At 32.0% G+C, this 12,183-nt stretch overlaps 1 protein-coding gene across 1 annotated transcript in view; it reads left to right on the forward strand.

Moving 5' to 3' along the window:
* The window catches only part of LOC145242417 (uncharacterized), a 450,806-nt gene continuing 438,623 nt past the window's right edge, over positions 1-12,183 (forward strand). The window contains exon 1 of the mRNA XM_080105454.1: positions 1-165. Coding sequence (XP_079961580.1) covers positions 7-165 — 159 coding nt within the window. The 5' untranslated portion in view covers positions 1-6. The remainder of the gene's footprint in view (positions 166-12,183) is intronic.

Below are 12,183 nucleotides of genomic sequence, written 5' to 3' on the forward strand. Positions count from 1 at the left end.
AAACCAATGAAAGATCCGATATCCTCTCCTTGCCCACCCAAAAAGTCGAGGACTGTAAGTCGCCTAGCAAGAGTCAGTTTTCAACATCGAAAGTTGAGTGAATCATTTGAACAGCACTCGAGCAATACCCACACAGTTGATTATGCCATCATGGAAACGAGACAGGTCGGTACCAATACAGCTTTTATTTAAAAACAAATTGTAAATATGACTAGTTTTTAAAATAATTTTATCTAAGTCGTCTATCTGACAACGGGCAACTCTGAGTAAATACAGCTGGTTATTTACAAATTTAAAAGTTAATAAAACACTTGAAAGTATTTATGCAATTTAAATTTCAACATTTCCTAAGATGTCCAATCATTTCTATTGCAAAGGCGATTTTTTAAACAACATATTTCTTGAGTTAACTTTCCAAAAATGTAAATATTTTCTAACAAGAAATTAAAAAAAAAACAAAAAAAACTGTGATTGTGCAGAGAAAAATATACAATATGCCAAACTTTTTTTTTTTTTTAAGTAAAAGTGTTTGGGCTTTTAGCCTGGAAGCTACCAACGCGACTAATGTTATTTTTTTACCTATATGGCCTATTTTGTTTGTGTTTTAAAGTAGTTTGAAATCTATTTATTTTGTAGTAGTTAAACTTTACAGAATAAAAATATTTACATTTTTTTTTCTATAGAAAAGCGAAGAAAATTTTATTTTTAAAATACATTTTAGTTAGAAATGTTTTTACCTTCTATATATATATATATATATATATATATATATATATGTATATATATAAATATATATATATACATATATATACACACATATATATATATACACACACACATATATATATACACATATATACACACACATATATACACACACACATATATATACAAACACATATATATACACACATATATATATACCCATATATATACACACATATATATATACACACACATATATATACATACACATATATATACACATATGTATATACACACGATATATATATACACACATATATACACACATTATATATATATATGCACACACATACACATTATATATATATATATATATATATATATATATATATATATATATATATAACGTCTTGCTTTGTCCTCGTGGGAGGTAAATAAATGCTAAAGCTTATATATATATATATATATATATATATATATATATATATATATATATATATATATATATATATATATAAGCGTTTTAGCATTTATTTATCTCCCACGAGGACAAAGCAAGAAGTTTTACACTTTGAACAAAGTTTTTTTTAATTAAAATGTGCAATAACAAGACGAGTAAGTAAAACCGTTTTTATAATAAGCAAATAGTAAATAGCAAAGTTTGTTTTTATTTTTATATAAAAAGTTGAAAAATATTTGTAAATAAAATTATGTATCTTTACATTTTTTTGTTTGCTCATAGTACAAACATGTCAACTTTTTTATTCTATATTTTATTTACAAAGTTTTGTTATAAACACACATTTTTAAATTTTAAATGAAACTGTTATTCAATAAAACCATTTTTAAATGGTAAACTCCTATTTTACCATCGTTTGCAGGCAAGTACATTTCAAAGATTTTGTTTTTATGAAAAAATAAATTATTAAAAAATTGTAAATAAAATGTATTTTAAAAATGTTTTTCATTTGCTTTCCTGCGGAAAAAGCCCGTAAAATTTTATTTAATCTGTAAAGTTTAAAAGAAATATATTCGTATATTTTTTATTACTCTGTAAAGTGTACACAATGTAAAATAGTGTTTTTTAATTAAAATGTTTTTGCGTATTACCCCTGTTTTGACGGCTTATAATGGCAACGTTAAAACTATTTGTATTAAAAAAAGCAATTTTAATGGCAAGCTTATTTTGCTATACGCCTATTTTTAATTAACAACAAGCTTTTTATAAATAAAACCGTTGTTAAATAGTAAAACTTTTTTCGTTAATAAAAATCTGTGACCTAAAAGTTATAAAAGTATGATTCAACTCAGTTAGAACTTCCGGTTCAGTTGAATCGCAAAAAGAGGGTCACGTAAACATTGTATTCTTTCTAGCCTAATTGATATTCTACTAATAGACTACCTAGTACTTACCTTTCCCAATACAATTTATATAAAAAGAATTTAACCGTGGTCTCCTTGCATCCCCAAGAAATAACTTCTACGACGGTAAATGAACTTCAACAGATTGAGTTTTCACAGCTGTCTCTCCATGATAAAGGTGAAATTAAGAAAAGAAGCCGTTCAACGCCTGATATTCAAATATCTCAGCCAGGCATTAACAACAACAAAGTGTATATTCGTAGCTTTAACGGTACCAACGGAAAAGTTACCTTTGCGGCTGTGAACTAAAAAAGGTATTGTGCTGCTTTCCTTGTTTGTTGTTAGGGGGTGATGTAACATGGACAAAAGATAGTTTCAGAACTATTAGCAAAATGAAAGACAGAACTGAAAAGTATGAGAAGCACGTTGACAATGTAGTTTCCCTATCAATTTTGGGGGCCCTAAATATTAAAGAAAAACTTAGTGAGGCCTGCAGACTTTCAATCAATCATCATAACATGAATGTTAAGAAGAACCGTGAAATTTTATCTAAAATAATAGATTGTATTTTCTTTTGTGAGAACTTTGAAACTCCCTTACAAGGACATGATGAAAAGGATGATTCAGTAAATTAAAGTGTATTTAGAGGATTTTTAAATTTTGCATCTTAATTAGATCCAGATTTAAAGAATCACTTAGAAACCAGTAGTGTCTTCAAAGGGGTTTCCAAGACTATTCAGAATGACATACTTGACTGTCTTTTACAAATATACCGTGATGAAATAAGGGCAGAAATTAGCAAAGCTTCCTTTGTAGCTGTCATGGCTAACGATACAACAGATGTGTCTGAACATACACAAATGATCATTGTTTTACGGTACGTCTTGGATGACAAAATACTTGTACGCTTTTGGGGATTCTTTATTCCAGAAAACCAAACCGCTGATGAGATATCAAAATGTATTCTACAACAATTAGATATAATCCTTCAAGGGAATCGCCAAAAGCTGATAGCTCAGACATTTGATGATGCAAATGTCATGAAAGGCAAAAAAACTGGTGCTCAGGCAAAAATAAAAGCAGTTTATAGTAATGCGCATTTCACTCTATGTTATGCGCATCAAATTAATTTAATAATGAGGAATGCAGCAAGCATTACACGAAATACTAGAATATTTATCTCTAACATTTTGGCTATTCCGACTTTCTTTTCTAGATCACCACAGCGTCTGTCCATTTTTCATGAAGCATCTGGATGTAAGCATTCTACATCCATCCGCCACAAGGTGGAACTTTAAAATACACAGAGTTCATGAAAATGTTCAAGCATAAAAAAAAAACTGTCACTGAAATTCAGTCAACATCACATGTAGATGAGACCGTTGCAGAAGCGACAGGAATTCTGAAATATTTGAACGATGAAAATTTCATATTTTGGTTTGAGCTATTTCATAAAATTATGTCTCATGTTGAAATTATTTCTCAGAAAATTAGCATATATAAAGTCAATGAATACATAACAAATTTCAAAACTGCTATTTTAGAGATAAGAAACACCAAATACTGTGAAAATCCTTCACAAACACTCAAGGGCGAAGCTAAAGAACTGTGTGACTATATACCTGTTGATATAACGGACAGATATTCTTCAACTAAACATTTAATACTTGCTAAATTGTTTTACAAGATAAGCTTTGCTAGTTTTAAGAAAACAAACTACCTACAGAAGAGATATCCTTGACAACTGAAGCATATCCCATGATTGACAAAGAAAAGTTTGAAACTGAGATAGAAATATTTTATAGTAGGCCAGATATCCATGAATATTGCAAAGTAATTTATCTCCTGAAATTTATTTTGGAAAACAATTTAAACGATGTTCTTAGTGAAATCACAAAACTTATAAAAAATTATCTTGACAATTCCCATGACTACATAAGAGATAGAACGTTGTTTTTCAACTCTGAAAAGAATAAAAACTTTTCTAAGGAACCCATGGGTTGCGAAAGACTAAATGAACTTGCAGTGCTTTCAATTGATAAAAAAGTTCTTCAGCAGTCATTCAGAAGTTAAGGAGAAAATTATCAATCTTTTCTCACAAATTAAAGGAGAATGAAGTTTACTTTCAAATGAATGTAATAAATAAAATATTCCAAATATTTACATCTATTTAGGATTCCTTTAAGTTATTGTATTTTTATACGTGTGCATACGCATAAATTATGTATATTTTTTATGTGTGTAGTATTTTTACACAATATTAAAACAATAGGTATTTTCTTTAAAACAGCACCCCCACTAATCTTAGGCACGATCCGCCACTGGTGAGGGTCCACAATAACACCTTAACTTTAATCTTAATTCACGTTAGCTTTTATTGATTTTTTTTTAGTTGAATCATATTGTGTCAAATAAATTCACCTCATAAATTCACGTTCTTATTAAAGTGAAAGCAAAAAAAAAAAAAAGAGTCGAAGCTTTAGACAATTCTCGACACAAATTTGGCATAACTCCACTTGCACCTGACACTCTTTCGAAAATAGATAAATAGATAAATAATAAAAAATAAGAACGTTACTTGTTATCGTGTCAAAAGAAGGAAAAACTCCTGCTCACGTGATTATGTGTCTTTTTAAAAACATTTACATAACCCTTTTATTTTTATTTATATATCTGTTTAAACTTTTTCTGTCAGTGTACTAGAAGGAATTCAGTTGATTACAACCCTTTCTGTGTGTTCTGTGTGTTCTTTACATTACAATAGTACAACCCTGAATCCGACGGCACAATACTACACCGTTCAATACTGTAAAACTGAAACGAAGCTGTTCTACTTGAAAAGGGCGCCATTTTCTTCTTATTCGTATTTATATCAATTCTTTGCTTTAAAAAAACTAAAGTAATTACGTGTTTACTTTTTTAATATCTCTTTTTTCTGTTTCGGATTATTTTACTAAATTAAGTAAAGTTTCATTATTTTTCAAAACTGTTTTTCTTTCTTTGTTTTTCGATATTTCTTCAATATTATTTAGCAAGAGTGTTTATTAAAATAGGCAACAAACGACTACCCGAAAAAAATAAATATACAAGAAATAAATGTTACCATAGTCAATAAATTCATGTTTTTTGTTGTTTTGAGATAGTTTTTAATGCTCTTTACTTGAAATAATTTCAGCGAACCGAAATTAAAACGAAATTTGAGGCGATAACTACTTAAAACTATACATACCATAATCGAATATTCCTCAAGCACAAAATAACGGAAAACATTAAAATATGTTTATAAATATTCCTTACGTTGACGGAACTCTCTTAAATTGTTAACACAGAATGCTCAGGTGCCCCTCCTTCAAATTGAAAACGGGGCTCTCCATTTCAAAGTCGCTGCCATTTTGATTTTTTAAATCGGTTCGTGAATTAAAAAAAATTTTTTTTTTTTTTACAAACTACTTAAAGATACAAACCAATGAACTTTACTACCATAAAAGTAACTTTTATTGACTATGGTAACATTTATTTCTTGTATATTTATATTATTATATATAACATTTTCTCTTTGTAAAGAAACATCATTTTGTTGGTCACTCTTGGCTACAAATGGACACAAAGTTGATATAAAAAATATATTTTCGCGAAAATTATCTTTACTTTCATCATATTTTGCTTAGGGTAAAATTTTTGAGTATCAAAACCTATCTCTTTACAACCCCCTCCTTTTCATAACCTATCATACTTTCATCAATCACAGTCCATTTTCTGTAGGCTGTTTTTTAACCCAGTCAACGACGGGTACTTCTGCTAGTTAAATATAAATATTTTTGCCTTATAAAATCTAAATATATTTAATAAAGCAAAATATAAGTTTTACATATCAGTTGAGCACTTCAATTATATGTTTTTTCTAAGCTAACACAAAATCAAATAATAAGTTAGTATTAATATTATGGGATTAAAACGAAAATTTTTCTTTTGTTTTAATCATTCAAATGAAATCACAGGTTGACTACTATCTCTAGAATTCTTATTCGAATTTTGATCATTAAATTATTTTGATTTTAGAAAAATATCTAAAATTTGGAAATTAAATTCAAATTAAAGGAATGTTGCTTAGTTTCTGATGATTGGTAAAATTTCATGGAAATCGGAAATATTTGAATTTTTAAATTAAAGGGCTTACCCGTAAAAACGTTTTTAAAATACTCTCAAGAAACTAAAATTTGGAAAATATTTCTTAATTGTTGCCAAATATTTTTATAATTGTCTTCAAGTCAGATTATCTGAATTTTAACAAAAATGCTTCCAGCATTCCTTTTGTGACATTCGCTGTGAGTATATAATATATACGAACTCGGGAAGGACCGATCAGCGAATGCGCTAAGCTATGGTTCTCCCTTCTAGAATCCAAAGCACGCTGAGGTTAGATGGAATAATGTTTCCATTGTGATATTTTATATACATCAAATAACAAAGAGAAGAAAAAAACAAACAAACGGCGGATTATATTTTTATTCCAAAATCACGGGTGCATCACGCGCGATTCTTCTTTTATTATTAAATGTTGAAAAGTATGGAGAGGGAGATTCTCTTGGTTGTTTTTTTTTATATAAAAAAATGAAATCTCACATTACTCATTTATATATATATATGCCAATTCAATATATTGATGCTGAAATAATAATCAATCATTCGCACATTAAATCGGAACTTGATTCCTTTTCTCTCTTTTTTTTTCTTATATTTAGAAAAATGAAATGTCACATTACTCATTTATATGTATATGCCAATTCAATATATTGATGCTGAAATAATAATCAATCATTCGCACATTAAATCGGAACTTGATTCCCCTTTTTTTGTGTTCATAGTGCATCCGCACTTCGTGATATAGAAAAGAGGAAATATCTGCAAAACGTTCTAGATCTCTTCCGAGAATCATATTGGTTGCTTTCTCTCTTTTTTTTTTTTAATTTTTTTCACGTAATTAAAACCCCCGCTATGAAAAATTCTTTTTCATACTTGTCGTATCGCCTTCCGCGTTAAAAGAAAAATGCCTGTATTTACCTTAGGTTTTCCAGGTTCATATTCCTCTTTCTTTTTTCTTTTTTTTTATCTTGATGGGGTTAAATCAGTAATTCCTCTTTTTTCTAATTCCCACGTGGTGCGCTGCGTCTATCCCATTTTTCAATCTTCGCAACAACTGACTCTTTTTGTTTCTGTTTTTTTTTCTTTTGCCGCCTTAGTTATCTCCCTTGGTCCTCGCTCCTGCTGATATTCTTTCTCTACGTTCTCTACGTTCTCTCTCTCTCTTTTGTCAACGTGCCGTTTCGACGGGTTTGTTTGCCTTTTTCGTACGGGCCCGTCACACCATCCTCCATAACAGAAAAAAAAAATTATCAAAAATTTTTTTTTTAAATCCAGTCCCTGGATTGCGTCTAATTTATTTGTTCATCTCAGCATCTCTTTTTTTTTTTTTTTTGTTTATTTCTATTTCATATCACCTGACAACGTGAAAGCGTTTATTTCTATTTCATATCACCTGACAACGTGAAAGCGTTTATTTCTATTTTATATTACCTGACAACGTGAAAGCGTTTATTTCTATTTCATATCACCTGACAACGTGAAAGCGTTTATTTCTATTTCATATCACCTGACAACGTGAAAGCGTTTATTTCTATTTCATATCACCTGACAACGTGAAAGCGTTTATTTCTATTTCATATCACCTGACAACGTGAAAGCGTTTATTTCTATTTTATATTACCTGACAACGTGAAAGCGTTTATTTCTATTTCATATCACCTGACAACGTGAAAGCGTTTATTTCTATTTTATATTACCTGACAACGTGAAAGCGTTTATTTCTATTTCATATCACCTGACAACGTGAAAGCGTTTATTTCTATTTCATATCACCTGACAACGTGAAAGCGTTTATTTCTATTTCATATCACCTGACAACGTGAAAGCGTTTATTTCTATTTTATATTACCTGACAACGTGAAAGCGTTTATTTCTATTTCATATCACCTGACAACGTGAAAGCGTTTATTTCTATTTTATATTACCTGACAACGTGAAAGCGTTTATTTCTATTTCATATCACCTGACAACGTGAAAGCGTTTATTTCTATTTCATATCACCTGACAACGTGAAAGCGTTTATTTCTATTTCATATCACCTGACAACGTGAAAGCGTTTATTTCTATTTTATATTACCTGACAACGTGAAAGCGTTTATTTCTATTTCATATCACCTGACAACGTGAAAGCGTTTATTTCTATTTCATATCACCTGACAACGTGAAAGCGTTTATTTCTATTTCATATCACCTGACAACGTGAAAGCGTTTATTTCTATTTCATATCACCTGACAACGTGAAAGCGTTTATTTCTATTTTATATTACCTGACAACGTGAAAGCGTTTATTTCTATTTCATATCACCTGACAACGTGAAAGCGTTTATTTCTATTTTATATTACCTGACAACGTGAAAGCGTTTATTTCTATTTCATATCACCTGACAACGTGAAAGCGTTTATTTCTATTTCATATCACCTGACAACGTGAAAGCGTTTATTTCTATTTCATATCACCTGACAACGTGAAAGCGTTTATTTCTATTTCATATCACCTGACAACGTGAAAGCGTTTATTTCTATTTCATATCACCTGACAACGTGAAAGCGTTTATTTCTATTTCATATCACCTGACAACGTTAAAGCGTTTATTTCTATTTCATATCACCTGACAACGTGAAAGCGTTTATTTCTATTTTATATTACCTGACAACGTGAAAGCGTTTATTTCTATTTCATATCACCTGACAACGTGAAAGCGTTTATTTCTATTTTATATTACCTGACAACGTGAAAGCGTTTATTTCTATTTCATATCACCTGACAACGTGAAAGCGTTTATTTCTATTTCATATCACCTGACAACGTGAAAGCGTTTATTTCTATTTCATATCACCTGACAACGTGAAAGCGTTTATTTCTATTTTATATTACCTGACAACGTGAAAGCGTTTATTTCTATTTCATATCACCTGACAACGTGAAAGCGTTTATTTCTATTTCATATCACCTGACAACGTGAAAGCGTTTATTTCTATTTTATATTACCTGACAACGTGAACGCGTTTATTTCTATTTCATATCACCTGACAACGTGAAAGCGTTTATTTCTATTTCATATCACCTGACAACGTGAAAGCGTTTATTTCTATTTCATATCACCTGACAACGTGAAAGCGTTTATTTCTATTTCATATCACCTGACAACGTGAAAGCGTTTATTTCTATTTTATATTACCTGACAACGTGAAAGCGTGTCTGCTACTTTGTTCTCTGTTCCTTTGATATGTTTTATTTTCAAAGGATATTCCTGTAAAGTTAAAAACCAATTTTGCAGTCGCATTTTGCTCAAAAATGTGATTGGGTCATGGTCGACATATAGTTCAATTGGATCCTTCCCAGATGTGAGGTATATTTCAAAGTTATCGATTGCAAGAATAACCGCCAATGCTTCCTTCTCGATAACGGAATAGTTTTTTTTTATGTTTATTTAGCTTTTTTGAGAAGTAGCTAATCGGTCTCAAGTTTCCTTTATTGTCTAACTGTGATAATACAGCTCCTACCCCAATATCACTAGCGTCAGTATGCAGAGTGAAAGGTTTATCAAAATTCGGGGCTAATAGTACGTGCTCCTCACTAAGCATTTTCTTTATTTGCTCAAAAGCCTCTTGGCATTCTGCCGTCCATTTGAATCTGTTATTTTTCTTCAGGAGATCTGTTAGAGGCGTGGCAATACCTGAAAAGTTCTGACAGAATTTATGGTAATAGCCGGTCATACCTAGAAATCGTCGGGTTTCTTTTGCGGTTTAAGGTCTGGGATATTCCTTGATATTCAGTATTTTTATTTCACTCAGACTGATATTTCCGTATCCGACCTTGTGTCCTAAATACTTGACTTCAGCCTTTCCGAAATCACTCTTCTCTAGATTGATCATCAATCTCGCGTCATTCAGCCTCTTGAATACTCATTTGATGATGTCTAGGTGTTTCTCCCAATCATCACTGTATATCACGATGTCGTCGATATAGACGCTTACGTTCGGAATTCCTGACAGGCATCGATTCATTAATCAAGTAAAGGTGGCTTGGGAATTCCTCATCCCAAACGGCATTACATTATAGTGATATTTGCCTCCTGGCACTACAAATGCAGATCTCAATTTTGCTTCTGCTGTTAAAGGAACTGACCAGTACCCTTTAAGTAAGTCGCACTTGGTTATGTATTTAGCGTTGCCGATTTGATCAATGCAGTCGTCCATCCGAGGGATGGGGTATGAATCTGTTTTCGTAACCTCATTCAGCCTCCTATAGTCTGTACAGAATCTGACTGATCCATCCGGCTTATCCACTAGGACGCATGGGGACGCCCATTCGCTCTGACTTGGTTCGATGATGTGGTTCTCCAACATGTACTCAATCTCTTTCTGGATGGTTTTCTTCTTCGTCGGATTGACTCGGTAAGGATGTAGTCTTATCGGTTTCTCGCAAGTTAGTTCCACATTGTGTTCAATGATATTTGTTTGCCTGGGAACATTCGAAAATAATCCAGGTACTTCCTGTATAACTTCCTTTAACTCAGTTCTGTCCTTCTCCGCCAGGTGTTTGAGCTTGCTATCGATATTTTCCATAATTATGGAATTATTTAATTTCATTGGGATGTTCTTAATTTCAAAGCGATCATCTCCATCTTTTTCCCTTTCTTCTGTAGTAATTAATGACCTGCCCTATGGGACGTTCAGGGTCATTCTTACGTTCTGAATATTTTTTTAACCGGTTCAGGTGACATATCTGTACCCTGTTCCTCTTTCCGGATATATTCACTTTGTAATTTTGGTCGTCGACTTTCTCCAATATTATATGGGGTCCATTAAATCTTGCTTCAAATGGTGATTTAACCGAGGGTGCAAGAACCATAACTCTGTCGCCTCTTTTGAATTCTCTCCCCTTAGCCTTCCGATCATATAATTCTTTCATTCTGGTTTGATTTTTCAGCATATTATTTTCTGCGATATTTCGGCATCTTTCCAGAGTATTTTGCAACTTCGTAACATAATCCCTTATGGGTTCGGCCCATTTATTTGAATTTTCCCATTCTTCTCTAATGGTTTTTATCGGGTTTCTCATTTCCCTGCCATATACCAATTCGAAAGGGCTATACCCCAAGGATTCTTGTTTAGCGTCTCTTATGGCAAACAATACGAACGGCAACTCTTAGTCCCATTCATTTTTACTTTCTATACAGTGTGCTCGCAGCATGCTCTTAATGGTGGCATGGAATTTTTCCAGCGCTCCTTGCGATTGAGGATGATAAGCGCTCGATGTAACGTGCTGAATTCCCAACATTTCTGTCATTTTTTTTAATATTTTCGACGTGAAATTTGTTCCTTGATCAGACTGTATAGTCTCTGTTATCCTCATCTTTGTAAAGAAATTCAATAATTCCTCGATTATTTTTCTAGCAGAAATATTTTGCAATGGTATTGCTTCCGGAAATCTTGTGTTAGCGCACATTAATGTTAACAGATATTGATGTCCTGTCCTTGTCTTCGGCAAGGGTCCTATGCAATCTATTAGTATCCTGTCGAACGGTTTCCCGGTTATGGATATGGGTTTAAGTGGTGCTGGGGGAATTCCAGACTGTGGTTTCCCCGCCGTTTGACACGTTTTACAAGATTTACAGATTTCTTTTACACTTGTTTTTATTCCGGGCCAGTAAAAGTGCCTGGTTAATTTTTCGTAGGTCTTGTTCACACCTAGGTGCCCAGCTAGTGGAGCCTCGTGTGCTAACCTTAGCATTTCTCCCCTATAGTCACTTGGTAAAACAATTTGGCATCGCATATCCCTTCTACTTCCCGGTAACTATTGACCGTCGTATTTCCTTTTTAATATTCCTTCTTCTATAATGTATTGCTGTTTATACCGGTCACTTGTGGGCTTGTTTACTTGCTCAAATAGTTTTTTCACACTGGCATCCTTTATCTGAGCCTCTTTTAATTCCTCTCGTGATTTCCTTAACATTATGAGTCCTCTGT

This window comes from Euprymna scolopes, chromosome 21 (assembly GCF_053919585.1).
Source record: "Euprymna scolopes isolate OS-2025 chromosome 21, ASM5391958v1, whole genome shotgun sequence".
NCBI lineage: Eukaryota > Metazoa > Mollusca > Cephalopoda > Sepiida > Sepiolidae > Euprymna > Euprymna scolopes.